The sequence below is a fragment of the Panulirus ornatus genome, chromosome 23 (genome assembly GCF_036320965.1).
Source record: "Panulirus ornatus isolate Po-2019 chromosome 23, ASM3632096v1, whole genome shotgun sequence".
Lineage (NCBI taxonomy): Eukaryota > Metazoa > Arthropoda > Malacostraca > Decapoda > Palinuridae > Panulirus > Panulirus ornatus.
This window is the reverse complement of record NC_092246.1, coordinates 12650470-12673746: the sequence shown is the minus strand read 5'-3', so window position 1 is coordinate 12673746 and position 23277 is coordinate 12650470. Positions and strand designations below refer to the sequence as shown.

Sequence of the window (23277 nt, the reverse complement as noted above, 5' to 3'; positions counted from 1 at the left end):
AAGCAAATAAAAGAATCAACATGAAATCTTCAAAACATTCACACCTTTATCTATGACTGAATTACAGGTACACATAAAGAACTAATACCTGTTGCCTTTTAAGGAGAACTGCCTGCTTCTCAATGGTTCTTTCATAGTCTCTGTAGAGGTTATCCCTGAAAAAAATATAAAGATATTAATTCTGAAAATTAAAAATCTTTTCTTCTATAAGTGGTGTACAACAAGCACAAGAAAATGATTTTCAGGTATTTTCTTGGAAAATCAGGGTTAGAACCTTCAACCCTTAGTGTTTCTGGTAAAGAATCACTGGCCTTTCCATGCTTTGCTACCTCTCAACCACTCATTTCAAGTTTGTCTTTAGCCAATCAGAGACTACCACAGAAAAAAAGCATCGCCTACTCCTCCCCGCCACCTGCTAGTTCTAAATTCACAAATCATGGGAATCAGCCCAAAAAGTAATCAGCTTGTAAAAAGAGAGAGAGAGAGAGAGAGAGGAAGGCAGAGTTGGGCAAGAAAGCCAAGAAAAAAATCATGCAGGACACTGCCCTGAAGATATAAAGTTTTTTGATTTTCAAAACCCTCATTTCTCTCCTTTGCAGTCTTCCATACAAGCTTGAAAGCAAACCCAAATGAAGGAGGATGCTTCATACAAAAACTTTGATCACAAGACTAATGGAAATAATATTCTCATTGAGTATAAACATATTAAAACAGAATATAAATAAATGATAGAGTGGCAGATAAAGGGTGTTTTGGTCGAGGTGGTGTGCGAAGTGGGAGGGTCAGGGAGAATGGTTTGGTAAACAGAGAAGAGGAAGTGAAAGCTTTGCGGAAGATGAAACCCAGCATGGTGGCGGGTTTGGATGGTATTGCACGGGAATCTATAAGAAAAAGGGGGTGACTGTGTTGTTGAATGGTTGGCAAGGATTTTCAATGTATGTATGGCTCATGGTGAAGTGCCTGAGGATTGGTAGAATGCATGCATAGTGCCATTGTAAAAAGGCAAAGGGGATAAAGGTGAGTGTTCAAATTACAGAAGTATAAATTATTGAGTATTCCTGGGAAAGTACATGGGAGGGTATTGACAGAGAGGGTGAAGGCACGTACAGAGCATCAGATTGGGGAAAAGCAGTGTGGTTTCAGAAGTGGTAGAGGATGTGTGGATCAGGTGTTTGCTTTGAAAAATGTATGTGAGAAATACTTAGAAAAGCAAATGGATTTGTATGTAGCATTTATGGATCTAGAGAAGGCATATAATAGAGATGATAGAGATGCTCTGCAGAAGGTGTTAAGAGTATGTGGTGTGAAAGCATGTTGCTAGAAGCAGTGAAAAGCTTTTATCGAGGATGTAGGGCATGTGTACGAGTAGGAAGAGAGGAAAGTGATTGGTTCCCAGTGAATGTTGGTTTGCAGCAGGGGTGCGTGATGTCTCCATGGTTGTTTAATTTATTTATGGATGGGGTTGTTAGGGAGGTGAATGCAAGTTTTGGAAAGAGGGGCAAGTATGCAGTCTGTTCTGGATGAGAGGGCTTGGGAAGTGAGTCAGTTGCTGTTCGCTGATGATACAGCGCTGGTGGCTGATTCGGGTTAGAAACTGCAGAAGCTGGTGACTGAGTTTGGTAAAGTGTGTGAAAGAAGAAAGCTAAGAGTAAATATGAATAAGAACAAGGTTATTAGGTACAGTAGGGTTGAGGGACAAGTCAATTGGGAGGTAAGTTTAAATGGAGAAACTCTGGAGGAAGTGAAGTGTTTTAAATATCTGGGAGTGGACTTGGCAGCGGATGGAACCATGGAAGTGGAAGTGAGTCACAGGGTGGGGTAGGGGGCGAAGATTCTGGGAGTGTTGAAGAATGTGTGGAAAGCGAGAACAATATCTCGGAAAGCAAAAATGGGCATGTTTGAAGGAATAGTGGTTCCAACAATGTTATATGGTTGCAAGGCATGGGCTATAGAGAGGGTTGTGCAGAGAAGGGTGCATGTGTTGGAAATGAGATGTTTGAGGACAATATGTGATGTGAGGTGGTTTGATCGAGTAAGTAATGAACGGGTAAGAGAGATGTGTGGTAATAAAAAGGGTGTGGCTGAGAGAGCAGAAGAGGGTGCATTGAAATGGTTTGGTCGCATGGAAAGAACAAGTGAGGAAAGATTGACCAAGAGGATATATGTGTCAGAGGTGGAGGGAACGAGGAGAAGTGGGAGATCAAATTGGAGGTGGAAAGATGGAGTGAAAAAGATTTTGAGTGATCGGGGCCAGAACATGCAGGAGGGTGAAAGGTGTGCAAGGAATAGATTGAATTAGAATGATGTGGTATACCAGGGTTGACGTGCTGTTGATGGATTGAACCAGGGCATGTGAAGCATCTGGGGTAAACGATGGAAAGTTTTGTGGGAACTGAATGTGGAAAGGGAGCTGTGGTTTCAGTGCATTATATATGACAGCTAGAGTCTACGTGTGAAGAAATGTGGCCTTTGTTATCTTTTCCTAGCGCTACGTCACGCGCATGCAGGGGGAGGGAGGGTGTCATTTCATGTGTGGCAAGGTGGCCACGGGAATGAATTAAGGCAGCAAGTATGAATTATGTATATGTGTATATATGTATGTTTGTGTATGTATATGTATACGTTGAAATGTATAGGTATGTATATGTGCGTGTGTGGACGTGTATGTATATACATGTGTATGTGGGTGGGTTAGGCCATTCTTACGTCTGTTTCCTTGAGCTACCTCGTTAATGCGGGAGACAGCAACAGAGTATAATAAATAAATTAAATAAAATAAATTAAAAATAAAATTTATCATATCATTCACTGAAAAAATTATGAATGTTTTTAACTAGAATATGACCCACCTCAACTTGCCTACCTGAATTACAAGCTTTCTACTATACCAACCACATTAACATTATTTTTCTTAATTTTATTTTTTCATAGTTTATTGCAGTTTCCTACATTACTGAAGTAGTGCAAAGAACAGGTGAAGAAAGGCCGCGTCTGCCCACATCCATTCCCTAGCTGTCACTTGTAATATGTAACTTATCTTTAATGCATGAATTAGTCATGAACCTATTAAAGAGAAAAACATAAGAGAAATATATATACAGAACAGAATTCATCATATCACTCACTGGGTAAGATGTACATTTTGAACCATAAGACAACCACTTTCTGAACTGGAATCATTTCAAATTGTACATTGCTGTACATAAATATTTCTATTGCAATATATTCTTAATATTGTATTTCATGTAATTCGTTATTAATGCATGACTTTGTGATAAAACTACTAAAGAAAACTGTGTGTAAACATACAAAATTATATAATTACATTACCATTCCCTTAGTGAAAGGTGAAAGTTATGAAAACAAGCGATGTGACTCCAAGTACTAGTAAGTTTTTCCTATACTCTATCACGACATGGAGATAACCATTAGTTCATGTATTATGTAAGAATGTACTGTAGAAAACTATGTAAAAAAATAAAAAGAATACAGCTTACTGTATCATTCACTGATTAAGATGTACATTTTCATGTGTGGGAAGACTGACCATTTACATCCCAGAACTGGAAACATTCTTAACTATTCAAGGCTGTACCATCCATTTTTTTTTTCAGTATTCTTCTTAACCTTTTAATCATTCAATTCATTTTCACTCATTTAACAATTCATTTTCAATCATTTAATTCATTTCTCATCATTTAATCAATTTAGAATTATTTATTTTTATTTATTTTGCTTTGTCGCTGTCTCCCGCGTTTGCGAGGTAGCGCAAGGAAACAGACGAAAGAAATGGCACAACCCACCCCCATACACAATGTACACACACACACGCCCACCCACGCAAATATACATGCCTATACATCTCAATGTACACATATATATACACACACAGACACATACATATATACCCATGCACACAATTCACACTGCCTGCCCCTATTCATTCCCATCGCTACCTCGCCACACATGGAATACCATCCCCCTCCCCCCTCATGTGTGCGAGGTAGCACTAGGAAAAGACAACAAAGGCCCCATTCGTTCACACTCAGTCTCCAGCTGTCACGCAATTATGCCTGAAACCACAGCTCCCTTTCCACATCCAGGCCCCACACAACTTTCCATGGTTTACCCCAGATGCTTCACATGCCCTGATTCAATCCACTGACAGCACGTCAACCATGGTATACCACATCGATCCAATTCACTCTATTCCTTGCCCGCCTTTCACCCTCCTGCATGTTCAGGCCCCGATCACTCAAAATCTTTTTCACTCCATCTTTCCACCTCCAATTTGGTCTCGCACGTCTCCTCGTTCCCTCCACCTCCGACACATACATCCTCTTGGTCAATCTTTCCTCACTCATTCTCTCCATGTGCCCAAACCATTTCAAAACACCCTCTTCTGCTCTCTCAACCACGCTCTTTTTATTTCCACACATCTCTCTTACCCTTACATTACTTACTCGATCAAACCACCTCACACCACATATTGTCCTCAAACATCTCATTTCCGGCACATCCACCCTCCTGAGCACAACTCTATCCATAGCCCATGCCTCGCAACCATACAACATTGTTGGAACCACTATTCCTTCAAACATACCCATTTTTGCTTTCCAAGATAATGTTCACGACTTCCACACATTAAGGCTCCCAGGATTTTCGCCCCCTCCCCCACCCTATGATTCACTTCCGCTTCCATGGTTCCATCCGCTGACAGATCCACTCCCAGATATCTAAAACAATTTACTTCCTCCAGTTTTTCTCCATTCAAACTTACCTCCCAATTGACTTGACCCTCAACCCTACTGTACCTAATAACCTTGCTCTTATTCACATTTACTCTTAACTTTCTTCTTTCACACACTTTACCAAACTCAGTCACCAGCTTCTGCAGTTTCTCACATGAATCAGCCACCAGCGCTCTATCATCAGCGAACAACAACTGACTCACTTCCCAAGCTCTCTCATCCACAACAGACTTCATACTTGCCCCTCTTTCCAAAACTCTTGAATTCACCTCCCTAACAACCCCATCCATAAACAAATTAAACAACCATGGAGACATCACACACCCCTGCCGCAAACCTACATTCACTGAGAACCAATCACTTTCCTCTCTTCCTACATTTCTTATTTCTTATGTATGAATTAGCAAAGAACCTACAGAATAATATCAAAGCCATGTATTGTTTCTGAATGTGAATTAAGTATATGTATTCAGGAGCTGTGAGAGGTATCAGTGGAGATGTGCATTCTGCATGGCATACTGTGCATCTGTGTTGGCATACAGCAGTGATGCTGGCAGTTACTTCCATCTCAATTCTGGGTTACGAGAGACTGAATGTATGGGAGAATGTGATGAGGAAGGTAAGCATGGATCATATGATAAAAACAATTATTTTTTTCATTCCATAATAATGGCATTGAATTTTATTCACTATTTACCATGCACAATTGCTGAAGCAATATGAAATATTGTGGAGGAGGGTGGATGTGCTGGAAATGAGATGTTTGAGGACAATATGTGATGTGAGGTGGTTTGATTCAGTATGTAATAATATGATGAGAGAGATGTGTGGTAATAAAAAGAGTGTGGTTGAGAGAGCAGAAGAGGGTGTTTTGAAATGGTCTGGTCACATGGAGAGAATGAGTGAGGAAAGATTGACAAAGAGGATATATGTGTCAGAGGTGGAGGGAACGAGGAGAAGTGGGACACCAAATCAGAGGTGGAAAGATGGAGTGAAAAAGATTTTGAGTGATCGGGGCCTGAACATGTAGGAGAGTGAAAGGCGGGCAAGGAAGAGAGTGAATTGGAACAATGTGGTCATTGGGGTCAACGTGCTGTCAATGGATTGAACCAGGGCGTGTTAAGCGTCTGGAGTAAACCATGGAAATTTCTGTGGGGCCTGGATGTGGAAAGGGAGCTGTGGTTTCAATGCATTATACATGACAGCTAGAGACTGAGTGTGAACGAATGTGGCCTTTGTTGTCTTTTCCTAGCTCTACTTGGCACACATGCGGGGGGAGGGGGTTGTTATTTCATGTGTAGCAGGGTGTCGATGAGAATGAATAAAGGCAGACAGTATGAATTATGTACATGTGTATATATGTATATGTCTGTGTGTGGAAATATATGTATACGTTGAGATGTATAGGCATGTATATCAGCCTGTGTGGACATATATGTATATACATGTGTATGTGGGTGGGTTGGGCCATTCTTCTGTCTGTTTCCTTGCGCTACCTCGCTAATGCGGGAAACAGCGAAAAAGCAAAAATAGATAAAATAAACAATAATTTTTTGGCTTGCACAAAAGATGCTTGTGGCATGAGAAGTGTGGGAGGTGGGCAGATTAGAAAGGGTAGTGAGTGGTGGGATGAAGAAGTAAGATTAATAGTGAAAGAGAAGAGAGAGGCATTTGGACGATTTTTGCTGTGAAATAATGCAAATGACTGGGAGATGCATAAAAGAAAGAGGCAGGAGGTCAAGAGAAAGGTGCAAGAGGTGAAAAAGAGGGCAAATGACAGTTGGGGTGAGAATGTCATTAAATTTAGGTTTTCAGAAAAGAAGAGTGAATGTTGGGGTGAAGAGGGTGGTGAGAGTAAGTGAGCTTGGGAAGGAGACTTGTGTGAGGAAGTACCAGGAGAGACTGAGTACAGAATGGAAAAAGGTGAGAACAATGGAAGTAAGGGGAGTGGGGGAGGAATGGGATGTATTTAGGGAATCAGTGATGGATTGCGCAAAAGATGCTTGTGGCATGAGAAGAGTGGGAGATGGGTTGATTAGAAAGGGTAGTGAGTGGTGGGATGAAGAAGTAAGAGTATTAGTGAAAGAGAAGAGAGAGGCATTTGGACAATTTTTGCAGGGAAAAAATGCAATTGAGTGGGAGATGTATAAAAGAAAGAGACAGGAGGTCAAGAGAAAGGTGCAAGAGGTGAAAAAAAGGGCAAATGAGAGTTGGGGTTAGAGAGTATCATTAAATTTTAGGGAGAATAAAAAGATGTTCTGGAAGGAGGTAAATAAAGTGCGTAAGACAAGGGAGCAAATGGGAACTTCAGTGAAGGGCGCAGATGGGGAGGTGATAACAAGTAGTGGTGATGTGAGAAGAAGATGGAGTGAGTATTTTGAAGGTTTGTTGAATGTGTTTGATGATAGAGTGGCAGATATAGGGTGTTTTGGTCGAGGTGGTGTGCAAAGTGGGAGGGTTAGGGAAAATGATTTGGTAAACAGAGAAGAGGTAGTAAAAGCTTTGCGGAAGATGAAAGCCGGCAAGGCAGCAGGTTTGGATGGTACTGCAGTGGAATTCATTAAAAAAGGGGGTGACTGTATTGTTGACTGGTTGGTAAGGTTATTTAATGTATGTATGACTCATGGTGAGGTGCCTGAGGATTGGCGGAATCCGTGTATAGTGCCATTGTACAAAGGCAAAGGGGATAAGAGTGAGTGCTCAAATTACAGAGGTATAAGTTTGTTGAGTATTCCTGGTAAATTATATGGGAGGGTATTGATTGAGAGGGTGAAGGCATGTACAGAGCATCAGATTGGGGAAGAGCAGTGTGGTTTCAGAAGTGGTAGAGGATGTGTGGATCAGGTGTTTGCTTTGAAGAATTTATTTTTTTTTCTTTTATTATACTTTGTCGCTGTCTCCCGCGTTTGCGAGGTAGCGCAAGGAAACAGACGAAAGAAATGGCCCAACCCCCACCCATACACATGTATATACATACGTCCACACACGCAAATATACATACCTACACAGCTTTCCATGGTTTACCCCAGACGCTTCACATGCCCTGCTTCAATCCACTGACAGCACGTCAACCCCGGTATACCACATCGCTCCAATTCACTCTATTCCTTGCCCTCCTTTCACCCTCCTGCATGTTCAGGCCCCGATCACACAAAATCTTTTTCACTCCATCTTTCCACCTCCAATTTGGTCTCCCTCTTCTCCTTGTTCCCTCCACCTCCGACACATATATCCTCTTGGTCAATCTTTCCTCACTCATCCTCTCCATGTGCCCAAACCACTTCAAAACACCCTCTTCTGCTCTCTCAACCACGCTCTTTTTATTTCCACACATCTCTCTTACCCTTACATTACTCACTTGATCAAACCACCTCACACCACACATTGTCCTCAAACATCTCATTTCCAGCACATCCATCCTCCTGCGCACAACTCTATCCATAGCCCACGCCTCGCAACCATACAACATTGTTGGAACCACTATTCCTTCAAACATACCCATTTTTGCTTTCCGAGATAATGTTCTCGACTTCCACACATTCTTCAAGGCCCCCAGGATTTTTGCCCCCTCCCCCACCCTATGATCCACTTCCGCTTCTATGGTTCCATCCGCTGCCAGATCCACTCCCACATATCTAAAACACTTCACTTCCTCCAGTTTTTCTCCATTCAAACTCACCTCCCAATTGACTTGACCCTCAACCCTACTGTACCTAATAACCTTGCTCTTATTCACATTTACTCTTAACTTTCTTCTTCCACACACTTTTCCAAACTCAGTCACCAGCTTCTGCAGTTTCTCACATGAATCAGCCACCAGCGCTGTATCATCAGCGAACAACAACTGACTCACTTCCCAAGCTCTCTCATCCCCAACAGACTTCATACTTGCCCCTCTTTCCAAAACTCTTGCATTTACCTCCCTAACAACCCCATCCATAAACAAATTAAACAACCATGGAGACATCACACACCCCTGCCGCAAACCTACATTCACTGAGAACCAATCACTTTCCTCTCTTCCTACACGTACACATGCCTTACATCCTCGATAAAAACTTTTCACTGCTTCTAACAACTTTCCTCCCACACCATATATTCTTAATACCTTCCACAGAGCATCTCTATCAACTCTATCATATGCCTTCTCCAGATCCATAAATGCTACATACAAATCCATTTGCTTTTCTAAGTATTTCTCACATACATTCTTCAAAGCAAACACCTGATCCACACATCCTCTACCACTTCTGAAACCACACTGCTCTTCCCCAATCTGATGCTCTGTACATGCCTTCACCCTCTCAATCAATACCCTCCCATATAATTTACCAGGAATACTCAACAAACTTATACCTCTGTAATCTGAGCACTCACTCTTATCCCCTTTGCCTTTGTACAATGGCACTATGCACGCATTCCGCCAATCCTCAGGCACCTCACCATGAGTCATACATACATTAAATAACCTTACCAACCAGTCAACAATACAGTCACCCCCTTTTTTAATAAATTCCACTGCAATACCATCCAAACCTGCTGCCTTGCCGGCTTTCATCTTCCGCAAAGCTTTCACTACCTCTTCTCTGTTTACCAAATCATTTTCCCTAACCCTCTCACTTTGCACACCACCTCGACCAAAACACCCTATATCTGCCACTCTATCATCAAACACATTCAACAAACCTTCAAAATACTCACTCCATCTCCTTCTCACATCACCACTACTTGTTTTCACCTCCCCACTTGCGCCCTTCACCGAAGTTCCCATTTGCTCCCTTGTCTTACGCACTTTATTTACCTCCTTCCAGAACATCTTTTTGAAGAATGTATGTGAGAAATACTTAGAAAAGCAAATGGATTTGTATGTAGCATTTATGGATCTGGAGAAGGCATATGATAGAGTTGATAGAGATGCTCTGTGGAAGGTATTAAGAATATATGGTATGGGAGGCAAGTTGTTAGAAGCAGTGAAAAGTTTTTATCGAGGATGTAAAGCATGTGTACGTGTAGGAAGATAGGAAAGTGATTGGTTTTCAGTGAATGTAGGTTTGCGGCAGGGGTGTGTGATGTCTCCATGGTTGTTTAATTTGTTTATGGATGGGGTTGTTAGGAAGGTGAATGCAAGAGTTTTGGAAAGAGGGGCAAGTATGAAGTCTGTTGGGGATGAGAGAGCTTGGGAAGTGAGTCAGTTGTTGTTCGCTGATGATACAGCGCTGGTGGCTGATTCATGTGAGAAACTGCAGAAGCTGGTGACTGAGTTTGGTAAAGTGTGTGAAAGAAGAAAGTTAAGAGTAAATGTGAATAAGAGCAAGGTTATTAGGTACAGTACGGTTGAGGGTCAAGTCAATTGGGAGGTGAGTTTGAATGGAGAAAAACTGGAGGAAGTGAAGTGTTTTAGATATCTGGGAGTGGATCTGGCAGCGGATGGAACCATGGAAGCGGAAGTGGATCATAGGGTGGGGGAGGGGGCGAAAATTCTGGGAGCCTTGAAGAATGTGTGGAAGTCGAGAACATTATCTCGGAAAGCAAAAATGGGTATGTTTGAAGGAATAGTGGTTCCAACAATGTTGTATGGTTGCGAGGCGTGGGCTATGGATAGAGTGGTGCGCAGGAGGATGGATGTGCTGGAAATGAGATGTTTGAGGACAATGTGTGGTGTGAGGTGGTTTGATCGAGTAAGTAATGTAAGGGTAAGAGAGATGTGTGGAAATAAAAAGAGCGTGGTTGAGAGAGCAGAAGAGGGTGTTTTGAAATGGTTTGGGCACAAGGAGAGAATGAGTGAGGAAAGATTGACCAAGAGGATATATGTGTCGGAGGTGGAGGGAACAAGGAGAAGAGGGAGACCAAATTGGAGGTGGAAAGATGGAGTGAAAAAGATTTTGTGTGATCGGGGCCTGAACATGCAGGAGGGTGAAAGGAGGGCAAGGAATAGAGTGAATTGGAGCGATGTGGTATACCGGGGTTGACGTGCTGTCAGTGGATTGAATCAGGGCATGTGAAGCGTCTGGGGTAAACCATGGAAAGCTGTGTAGGTATGTATATTTGCGTGTGTGGACGTATGTATATACATGTGTATGGGGGTGGGTTGGGCCATTTCTTTCGTCTGTTTCCTTGCGCTACCTCGCAAACGCGGGAGACAGCGACAAAGCAAAAAAAAAAAAAAAAAAAAAAAGATGTTTTGGAAGGAGGTAAATAAAGTGCATAAGACAAGGGAACAAATGGGAACTTCAGTGATGAGGGCTAATGGGGAGGTGATAACAAGTAGTGGTGATGTGAGAAGGAGATGGAGTGAGTATTTTGAAGGTTTGTTGAATGTGTTTGATGACAGAGTGGCAGATATAGGGTGTTTTGGTCGAGGTGGTGTGCAAAGTGAGAGGGTTAGGGAGAATGATTTGGTAAACAAAGAAGAGGTAGTAAAAGCTTTGCGGAAGATGAAAGCCGGCAAAGCAGTGGGTTTGGATGGTATTGCAGTGGAATTTATTAAAAAGAGGGTGACTGTATTGTTGACTGGTTGGTAAGGCTATTTAATGTATGTATGATTCATGGTGAGGTGCCTTAGGATTGGCAGAATGCTTGCATAGTGCCATTGTACAAAGGCAAAGGGGATAAAGGTGAGTGCTCAAATTACAGAGGTATAAGTTTGTTGAGTATTCCTGGGAAATTATATGGGAGGGTATTGACTGAGAGGGTGAAGGCATGTACTGAGCATCAGATTGGGGAAGAGCAGTGTGGTTTCATTGGTAGAGGATGTGTGGATCAGGTGATTGCTTTGAAGAATGTATGTGAGAAATACCTAGAAAAGAAAAGGGATTTGTATGTAGCATTTATGGATCTAGAGAAGGCATATGATAGAATTGACAGAGATGCTCTGTGGAAGGTATTAAGAATATATGGTATGGGAGGCAAGTTGTTAGAAGCAGTGAAAAGTTTTTATCGAGGATGTAAGGCATGTGTGCGTGTAGAAAGAGAGGAAAGTAATTGGTTTTCAGTGAATGTAGGTCTGCGGCAGGGGTGTGTGATGTCTCCATGGTTATTTAATTTGTTTATGGATGGGGTTGTTAGGGAGGTGAATGCAAGAGTTTTGGAAAGAGGGGCAAGTATGAAGTCTGTTGTGGATGAGAGAGCTTGGGAAGTGAGTTAGTTGTTGTTCGCTGATGATACAGCGCTGGTGGCTGATTCATGTGAGAAACTGCAGAAGCTGGTGACTGAGTTTGGTAAAGTGTGTGAAAGAAGAAAGTTGAGAGTAAATGTGAATAAGAGCAAGGTTATTAGGTACAGTACGGTTGAGGGTCAAGTCAATTGGGAGGTAAGTTTGAATGGAAAAAAACTGGAGGAAGTGAAATGTTTTAGATATCTGGGAGTAGATTTGGCAGTGGATGGAACCATGGAAGCAGAAGTGGGGGAGAGGGCAAAATTTCTGGGAGCGTTGAAGAATGTGTGGAAGTCGAGAACATTATCTCGGGAAGCAAAAATGGGTATGCTTGAAGGAATAGTGGTTCCAACAATGTTGTATGGTTGCGAGGCATGGGCTATGGATAGAGTTGTGCGCAGGAAAGTGGATGTGCTGGAAATGAGATGTTTGAGGACAATATGTGGTGTGAGGTGGTTTGATCGAGTAAGCAATAATAGGGTAAGAGAGATGTGTGGTAATAAAAAGAGTGTGGTTGAGAGAGCAAAGAGGGTGTTTTGAAATGGTTTGGTCACATGGAGAGAATGAGTGAGGAAAGATTGACAAAGAGGATATATGTGTCAGAGGTGGAGGGAATGAGGAGAAGTGGGAGACCAAATTGGAGGTGGAAAGATGGAGAGAAAAAGATTTTGAGTGATCGGGGCTTGAACATGCAGGAGAGTGAAAGGCGTGCAAGCAATAGAGTGAATTGGAACGATGTGGTATACCGAGGTCGACGTGCTGTCAATGGATTGAACCAGGGCATGTGAAGCGTCTGGGGTAAACCATGGAAAGTTCTGTGGGGTCTGGATGTGGAAAGGGAGCTGTGGTTTTGGTGCATTATTACATGACAACTAGACACTGAGTGTGAACGAATGGGGCCTTTGTTGTCTTTTCCTAGCGCTACCTTGCACACATGAGGGGGGATGGGGTTGTTATTTCATGTGTGGCGAGGTGGCGATGGGAATGAATAAAGGCAGACAGTAAGAATTATGTACATGTGTATATATGTATATGTCTGTGTGTGTATATATATGTACACGTTGAGATGTATAGGTATGTATATTTGCGTGTGTGGACATGTATGTGTATACATGTGCATGTGGGTCGGTTGGGCCATTCTTTCGTCTGTTTCCCTGCGCTACCTCGCTATCGCGGGAGACAGCGACAAAGCAAAATAATAAAAATAATAATTTTTCATTTTTCATCTTTAAAAACAAAATATATTGAGAGAAAAACTGGAAAGCACAAACATATGATGATTGGCTCAACCCGCCCACATACATATGTACATACATAAATGACCAAACACACGCAAATATACATACCTATACATTTCAAAATATACAAACATATACATAAACAGACTTATATAAACATGTAAAATTCATACTTGCTGCCTTCATCCATTCCTATCACCATACCACCTCACCTGAAATACCATCTACCCCTCCCCTTCTCCTCCAGTAAGGTAGCATCAGGAAAAGAAAAAAATAAGCCATATTCATTACACTCAGTCTCTAGCTGTTATGTGTAATGCATCAAAACCATAGCTCCCTTTCCACATCCAAGCCCCACAGACCTTTCCATGGTTTACCCCAAACATTTCTCATGTCCTGGTTCAATTCATTGACAGCATCTTGACCCCAGTATACCACTTCATTCCAATTCACTCTATTCCTTGCATACCTTTCACCCTCCTGTATGTTCAGGCCCCAATCACTGAAAATCTTTTCCATTCCATCCTTCCACCTCCAATCTGGTCTCCCACTTCTCCTTCTTCCCACTACCTCAGACACAAATATCCTCTTTTGTCAATCTTTCTACACTCATTCTCTCCATGTGACCAAACCATTTCAACAAACCCTCTTCTACTCACTCAACCACACTCTTTTTATTAACACACAACTCTCTTACCCTTTCATTACTTACTCTATCAAACCACCTCACACCACATATTGTCCTCAAACTTTTCATTTCCAACAAACCCACCCTCCTCTGCACAATCCTACCTAAAGCCCATGCCTTGCAACTATATAACATTGTTGGAGCCACTATTCCTTCAAATATACCCATTTTTGCTCTCTGAGATAACGTTCTCACCTTCCACACATTCTTCATTGCTCCTAGAACCTTTGCCCCCTCCCCCCACCCTGTGACTCACTTCAGCTTCCATGGTTCCATCCACTGCTAAGTCCACTACCATGATATCTAAAACACTTCACTTCCTCCAGTTTATCTCCATTCAAACCCACCCTCCAATTAACTTATTCACATTTACTCTCAGCTTTCTTCTTTCCCATAATTTACCAAACTCAGTCACCAACTTCTGCAGTTTCTCACCCAAATCAACCATCAGAGCTGTATCATCAGCGAACAACAACTGACTAACTTCCCAAGTCCTCTCAACCACAACAGACTGCCCCATCCATAAGCAAATTAAACAACCATGGAGACATCACACACCCCTGCTGCAAACTGACATTCACTGGGAACCAATCCCTTTCCTCTCTTCCTACTTGTACACATGCCTTACATCCTTAGTAAAAACTTTTCAATGCTTCTAGCAACTTACCTCCCATGCCACATACTCTTAAAACCTTACACAAAGCATCTCTATCAATCCTATCATATGCCTTCTCCAGATCCATAAATGCTACATACAAATCCATCTGTTTTTCTAAGTATTTCTCACATACATTCTTCAAAGCAAACACCTGATCTGCACATCCCCTACCACTTCTGACACCATACTGCTCTTCCCCAATTTGATGCTCTCTACATGCCTTTACCCTCTCAATCAACACCCCCCTATAATTTCCCGGGAATACTCAACAAACTTATGCCTCTGTAACTTGAACACTCACCTTCAGCCTCTTTGCCTTTGTATAATGGCACTATGTATGCATTCTGCCAATCCTCAGGTACTTCACCACGATCTATACATACATTAAATATCCTTACCAACCAATCAACAACACAGTCACCCCCTTTTTAATAAATTCCATCGCAATACCATCCAAACCTGTCACCTTGCCAGCTTTAATCTTCTGCAAAGCTTTCACTACCTCTTCTCTGAGTACCAAACCATTCTCCCTGACCCTCTCAATTCGCACACCACTCCAACCAAAACACCCTATATCTACCAATCTATCATCAAACACATTCAACAAACCTTCAAAATACTCACTTCATCTTCTCACTTCATCACTACTTGTTATTACCTCCCCATTATCCCCCTTCACAGATGTTCCCATTTGTTCTCTTGTCTTATGCACTTTATTTACCTCCTTCCAAAACATCTTTTCATTCTCCCTAAGATTTAATGATACTCCCTCACCCTAACTCTCATTGGCCCTCTTTTTCACCTCTTGCACCTTTCTCTTGACCTCCTGCCACTTTATTTTATACATCTCCAAGTCATTTGAACTACTTCCCTGTGAAAATTATCCAAATGCCTCTCTCTTCTCTTTCACTAATAATCTTACTTCTTCATCCCACCACTTTCTATTCTGCTCACATCCCACCTTTCTCATGCCACAAGCATCTTTTGCACAAGCCAGCACTGCTTCCCTAAATATATCCCATTCCTCCCCAACTCCCCTTACATCATTTGCTCTCATTCATACATCATTCTGCTCTCAATCTCTCTTGGTACTTCCTCACACAAGTCTCCTTTCCAAGCTCACTTACTCTCACCACTCTCTTCTCCCCAACATTTTCTCTATTTTTCTGAAAACCTCAACAAATGTTTACCTTTGCCTCCACAAGATAATGATCAGACATCCCTCCAGCTGCCCCTCTCACCACATTAACATCCAAAAGTCTCTCTTTCACATGCCTGTCAATCAACACGAAATCCAATAACGCTCTCTGGCCATCTCTCCTACTCACATATGTATACTTATATATATTTATATATATTTTTAAGCCAGGTATTCCCAATCACCATTCTTTTTTCAGCACACACATCCACAAGCTCTTCACCATTTACAACACTCAACACCCACATACACCAATGATACCCTCAACTGCCACATTACTCACCTTTGCATTCAAATCAACCATCAACATAAACCAGTCTCGTGCATCAAAGTTGCTAACACACTCACTCAGCTGCTCCCAAAACACTTGCCTCTCATGATCCTTCTATTCATGACCAGGTGCAAAGGCACCAATAATCATCCATCTCTCTCCATCCACTTTCAGTTTTATCCACATCATTCTAGAATTTACTTTCTTACACTATCACATACTCCCACAAATCCTGCTTCAGGAGCAGCACTACTTCTTCCTTAGCTCTTGTCCTCTTACCAACCCCTGACTTTACTCCCAAGACATTCCTAAACCACTCTTCCCCTTTACCCTTGAGCTTCATTTCACTCAGAGCCAAAACATCCAGGTCCCTTTCCTCAAACATACTAACTATCTCTCCTATTTTCTCATCTTGGTTACATCCATACACATTCCAACACCCCAATCTGAGCCTTCGAGAAGGATGAGCACTCCACACATGACTCCATCTTCTGTTTCCCCTTTTAGAAATTCAAATACAAAAGTATTATACAATTTTCTGACAAGGTTGTTAGGTATAAACCATTATACAAAACTCTCAGTGTGCAATATGTAAGCGAAAATAACAACAGATTTCGTGTAAATTCACACAATAAAGCTAAAAAGTAATGTTTACTCTGTGGCAAGCATATATCTAGAGATATTAAGCAAGGCTACATAGCAGAATATGCTGGATGCCTACTCTTGAAATTAAGAATTTAAAGGCATTACAGTAGGGTCATGATATAGCATGAGATTATTACTAAAAACGTTTATGTAGCAGCAAATCACCCTATATCATGACATCCAATTCCATGTAAATAAGGGGTTAGAGATCATGAGCAAAAAAATAATTAGTGACCAACATGGCACGGGCAAAACATGCCCCAACTGAGACCATCTTGGGTGATTCATAAAAGGAAAAGGAAAAGAAAGAAAATAATCAGGATTCTGCAAGTGAAGAGGGAAAGACTAAAGCAGGAAAAGATTCCACAGCTCAGCTATTCGAGGAAAGAAGGAAGTATCATAACAGCCAATCCTCGAGTGTCTGGACTCCAAACAGATACAGTGGGTAGCAGCAACCAAACGTGTCTTAGGTCCACATCTTCGAGGAGGAGATGCATGCAGACAACTGCAGAGAATGGACAAAATAACATTACAAAATTAAGAGAGAGCAGTAACATCACAGCACATGGAAAAGGAACGTTGAAATCTAGAATATCATTCACCAAGTAAGATCTAAGTCTTAATCATGAGACGAGCAGCCCCTTACCTCCCAAACTGAAAACGTTCTAAATCATATTCTACTGTGCTGTCCATTTTTCCGTTACAATACTGTACTCTTTGTAATTCACTTTTTGTGTATGAAGTAGTCAAGGACCTACTAAAAATAATATCAATGCCATGTAGCATTTTTTCAGGAGAATTAGGCCAGTGCTTGTATTCAGGAATCAACTTGGATGTGACAAAAGAAGTAGTGATGACATGTGTCCCATGCAGCACATTCTGCACAGCATATCGTGCATCTGTATTGGCATAACGTGGTGCTGTAGTCATGTTATTTCCATCTCAGTGACAGGTTAGGTGAAACTGGATGATAGAGAAGATTAAATGAGGAAGAAAAGCATGGATCATAAAACAAAAACAAAACAAAAACAATGTTCTTTTCACTTCATAACAATTATATTCAATTTTATTCATTATTTATCATGCACTATTGCTGTAACAGTAAATAACATGCAATTACAATATTTTCCTTTGCTTACAATTAAATATACTGATACAGCTGGGAAGCACAATAAGTTAGGATATATAAACAGAAAAGACTGATAAGCAATCACTTGCCAGGCTGGCTGGTAGGTCAACACATGCACCCTCATGAACTTCTTCAGATGATGCCATCCACATGACACACAGTGATTTCAATTTTATGAAAATTGCAGTTTTCTATAAATCATAAAGCAAAAAACTCAGTGTGTGACATATGAAAACAGCAACAAATTTCATGTAAAATCACACAAAACATCTAAAAAAGGAACAGTTCACTTTGTGCCATGCATATATCTGTCAGTCAAAAACATATGTGTAGTAGAAAGTGCAGAATAATTGTGTAATATCTATTCTTGAAATTACACCGTTGGGCATGATTACACCTGTAATTGTTTTCTACATTCTATCTATATAATCTTTGATATCTCAAGAAGAAAAATACCTTCCATATATCCTGAAATTCCCAATTTTTAGTGTAAGAACAAAATTTTTTTCTGGATGCTTAAGGGTTGAATGGAAGACATCCTCATTCTTTGCATATGTCAGCATCATGAGATGCATTGCCATCTTTGAAAAAGATGGGCAAGAAATACTTTTTCTGATAGTCACTTTCCTTCCTTATAGTGCAAATGCTACTCTCATTAACACAATAACAGCAAGCAAAAGCTCATGTGCTAGACCCACCCTCAAATTCATTCAGTATCTTGAAGTGGTTAATCTGTAATAAGAGTACTTGCTGGATGCTTAGGCAGAGCGTTAATTGGTTCAAGTGGACAAAAGTGTAGAAATATATGAGCGGCAAATGATGCGTCCTTACCCTTTAATGCTATCACAGAAAGGACACCGTGAGCAGCATGGCATGTGCAGCATTGGTACCCAACAGTACACAGCCAGCTGGGCTCACATCACATCATGACAGTTCATGTTATAATGCATATACAGGAGTAATTCAAGTGTCTGCACTATATCAAAATTGTTATATCAGAGCACGCCATATCATGAACACCGGATTTTTCAAGAGGAAACTAGTGGAAGAAACATTTCCAAGATTTAAGTATGAAGTTTGATAAAGGATGTATATGTTAATCCACACCACTGAAAAATTAGTCTTGATTTCTCATTAGGCCAGAAAAGATGTTTTACTTAAAAATGTTTGTTTTTGTACATGGATGTCCAATATTACCAAATAAAGAGTTGAAAATTTTAGATTCCTTCAACTGTCATTGATTCCATATGATCAGCTTTTCATTTCATTTTTTTTATATCTGATCACCATTTCCCGTGTTAGCGAGGTAGCACCAGGAAACAGACAAAGACCCATCCACTCATATATACATACAAGCACATATGATCAGTACTAACAATAAATCCAGCATGTTACCCATTTCATGAGCAGCCCATGTAAAACTTGCATACAGTATACAGTGTTCTTCAAACTCAGCCATATTATTCCATTCACCCAGTGTTATTTGCCATCAAATACTGACAGAAGTTACGGCTCATGTAACAGCTGTCTGTGTACATTGCACATCCTTTCCTTGAATAATACTCCATAATTTTCTTCAAAACTACACCAGAAAATTCAATGGGTTCTGGCTTTTGAATATTGGTTGGAATTCCAGAGTACAGTATACTGTCTAATACTATTCATGTCTTACAGTCATAGAATCAAAAAACTTCAGTCAAATCTGTGGTATTTTGATATTTTGTATTGTTTGAAGACTTTGTATCATCTAAACAATAAAAGACTCTCATTACTGATCACCTCTTGTGAAGGCTTGAATAACTCACTGAACTTGTTTTGGGGAAATGAGTACATGCCTACTTTTCCACATGCTGTTTTTTGCTTCAGGATTATCAGTATCTGCAAAATGCTGAAACTTTGGAATTACCAAGAACATGTGTCTTGTATCATATCTGCCAAAACATGTATCTACACACTTGGCATCAGCATGACCAAAACATGAAACACATACATTTTGCTACCACCAGAGCCTCGTTAATACTTTGTTTGGGCATATGGATATACTTTCTCATCAGTATAGATTCATGAATTCACCACTAAAATATGCTTGAAAATATCATTTCATGCAGAAGTAAGTAGTTGTTTGGCAGCCAATGAACAGGGAGATATATTACCATTACTACCCGCCTGAACATCTGAAAGGCTAACAATGGCTGCATAATGAGCCAGCACTTCAGTGGTTGTCAAGTTGCATTCCTCTAACCAGGTAGCTGTCTTTTCTTTCTCCCTCACCCAAATGTGGACCACTGGCATTCTGTCTAGAAATATATAATCTATCTCTGTTACACATAACACGTGACAATGCTTAACTCAAAAAGCTTATTCTTCATAATTCTAGATTTTCCGGCAGTGAACATTACACACTAGTTCTGCCTTTTGGCAAAATGGTAGCAGCAATAGAAAGAAGTAGCAGGTACAAATATTTAGGTAGGAGCCATGGATAGTAGTAGGTAGGAACATTAGGCAGGAGCATTCGGGTAAAGTAGTCAGTGCTAGCATTAAATAGCAGCCCCTGCAAACACTGCACTAGAGTTGCCCTCTGCCAGTAGCCTGTTAAGGGTGAAGCACTAAAGGCAAAGAAGTGGCACTGGAGTTCACTAGTTATGGAGTCTCCATTGCTGTGGCCACCCCTATGAGGTAGTTAGAGGAGGGAACAGGAATCAGAGATACAGACAGATACTCTATTTCTTGGCTGTCTTCTGTAACATAAAAGTACTGGTCACACTGGAGCTGGTGATAAAAAACGAGAAAATTGTGGTATGAAGCCATCTTCACATGACCATACAATGGTTGAATGCGTGGCTGGAAAGGACATCAAGGTAATGGCATCCCAGGTTGGCCACTATCCTCCTCAAGGTCTTTCTCCAATTCAGGCTTGTCACCTTCCACTTGATATTCTTCATTCTCCCCATCATATGATACATCTATTGAAATGCTTCTTTCTCATCAGTCAAATAATCCAATAGTTCCAAAATTCTTGTTGTGTAAGCATAAGCTTCATACCATGTGAGGTATCATCATACTGACAATCAAGGGAGATACATCTTTTAAGATGATTAGTGGAAAACTAAAGACTGGGATATTTTCACATGAATAACAAGCAATGATACTGACCTCTATGGGATATTACTGTAACGATAATTTAGCTTGAAATCTAAACAAAGGAAGAAATAGTTAAACTGTCAAGTGATAATAGAGACCTCCTCTTGGTGTCTTAATGATGATGGGAAAAGTTTAAGGGTTAACAACCTCTTTCAATAACAGCTTGTTGAAAAAAATAACCCTAGAATTATATAAACTGGATCGCTGTAGAAGCTTTTAGTCATAATCTATTCTTAAATAAACAAATACCATTTGTCTTAAGTGTATGCATTTAACTCAGATCATATACATCAGTCTTACCTTTCCATCCTGTCTACTCTTGTTACAAGTTCCGTAAAGGCCTCCTTGGAATACTCATTCAATGAATTCCTGGAATTGTAAAAAGCATTACAATAGTTAATTTTCACAACCTTAATCTGTTAAATGAGCCAAAGATTTATACAACAGACCCTTTACAACTTCTTTCAATTTTTCAATTTCTTTTAAAATGATGTACCAAAAACTGAAAAATATGGGTTTTAAGGACTGAAAAATCCTAATTTTTTATGAACCATATGTAGAGCCCCATAAACACATCATCTACTGCTAGTCACACAGGGGGATTAAATCCATCTTATCACCCAGTCAAATATGGGGAATTCAGGAGAATTTGCCCCTCATCTAACTGCTAAACCACAGTGCTAGAGAGGAGCTCAACCAAGGAAACTCCTCAGCCAAGGGTGGGCTGAGCAGTCAGGCAAATGGAATTGGATAAAGGGCTCAAGCCATCAGGGGACATGAAGCTACATCAGTATAAAGCAATTCATATGCTACTTGTACATGAAACTGAATTACTGGGAGCATGATTGCTAATAGTAAAGAGTCTCCTTCTGTAGACTTAAGGTTTATTTTATTAGTGACTACTTTTGTGAGACATAAGTTTTTGAATGATGTAAGGAAAAACAAGAATTCATCTAGTCTTATCTTCTCCCTGATTAGTGCTGGCTACTTGGGTAAAAGGGCAGAGCAGTTAAGACATCAGTTGGCATTTTCAAACAAATGCAAAGGAAAATATTAAGGTAAAATCTTACTTAAAATGTTTTTCATATCTATCATAAGTGATCACCATTTCCCACATTACTGGCATAGCTCTAGGAAACAGACGAAGAAAGACCCATCCACTCATACACACATATACACATACACGCACATACATGTACATATACATACATACAAACTCTCACCTACTTATGCCCTATGCAATTTAAGACCATCCGTACATACGCCCAGAAAAAAATAAAATTGAAATAAATAAAATTATGAAATATAAAAGATCTTGAATAAAAGGTAAAAAAGAAACTACAGAATCATATAATAAAGCTGGTTAATAGAAATGAGATACTCAAGAGAGAAATTGAGTAGGATAAAAGAATGCTGCATATGTATACGAATTCTACGTCATGCTGACATACATCCAACTTACATCCATTTTGAGATCCAACCAGTTAGTCAGAACAGAACTCAGGCATATGTCAGGAAGAGGGTGTATACAAATAAATATCTATTCTATATCTTATTTATTATACTTTGTTGCTGTCTCCTGCGTCAGCGAGGTAGCGCAAGGAAAATGACGAAAGAATGGCCCAACCCACCCACATATACATGTATATACATAAACGTCCACACACACACATATACATACCTATACATCTCAACGTATACATACATATACACACTCAGACATATACATATATACACATGTACATAATTCATACTGTCTGCCCTTATTCATTCCCGTCGCCGCCCTGCCACACATGAAATGACAGCCTCCTTCCCCACATGTGCACGAGGTAGCGCTAGAAAAAGACAACAAAGGCCACATTCGCTCACACTCAGTCTCTAGCTGTCATGTATACTGCCCCGAAACCACAGCTCCCTTTCCACATCCAGGCCCCACAAAACTTTCCATGGTTTACCCAAGACGCTTCACATGCCCTGGTTCAATCCAATGACAGCACGTCAACCCCGGTATACCACAATGTTTCAGTTCACTCTATTCCTTGCATGCCTTTCACCCTCCTGCATGTTCAGGCCCCGATCACTCAAAATCTTTTTCACTCCATCTTTCCACCTCCAATTTGGTCTCCCACTACTCCTCATTCCCTCCACCTCTGACACATATATCATCTTTGTCAATCTTTCCTCACTCATTCTCTCCATGTGACCAAACCATTTCAAAACACCCTCTTCTGCTCTCTCAACCACACTCTTTTTATTGCCACACATCTCTCTTACCCTTTCATTACTTACTCGATCAAACCACCTCACACCACACATTGTCCTCAAACATCTCATTTCCAGCACATCCACCCTCCTTCACACAACTCCATCTATGGCCCACAACTTGCAACCATATAACATTGTTG

At 40.6% G+C, this 23277-nt stretch overlaps 1 protein-coding gene across 5 annotated transcripts in view; it reads right to left on the bottom strand.

The window, feature by feature from the left end:
• The window catches only part of LOC139756811 (uncharacterized), a 374339-nt gene that overhangs the window by 313418 nt on the left and 37644 nt on the right, over positions 1–23277 (bottom strand). For all 5 annotated transcript variants that reach the window (XM_071676620.1, XM_071676618.1, XM_071676617.1 and 2 more), the window contains 2 exons: positions 21173–21241; positions 89–155 (listed from right to left, as the gene is read on the bottom strand). In XM_071676620.1, the coding sequence (XP_071532721.1) occupies positions 89–155; positions 21173–21180 (75 nt within the window). In that variant the 5' untranslated portion in view covers positions 21181–21241. The remainder of the gene's footprint in view (positions 1–88; positions 156–21172; positions 21242–23277) is intronic.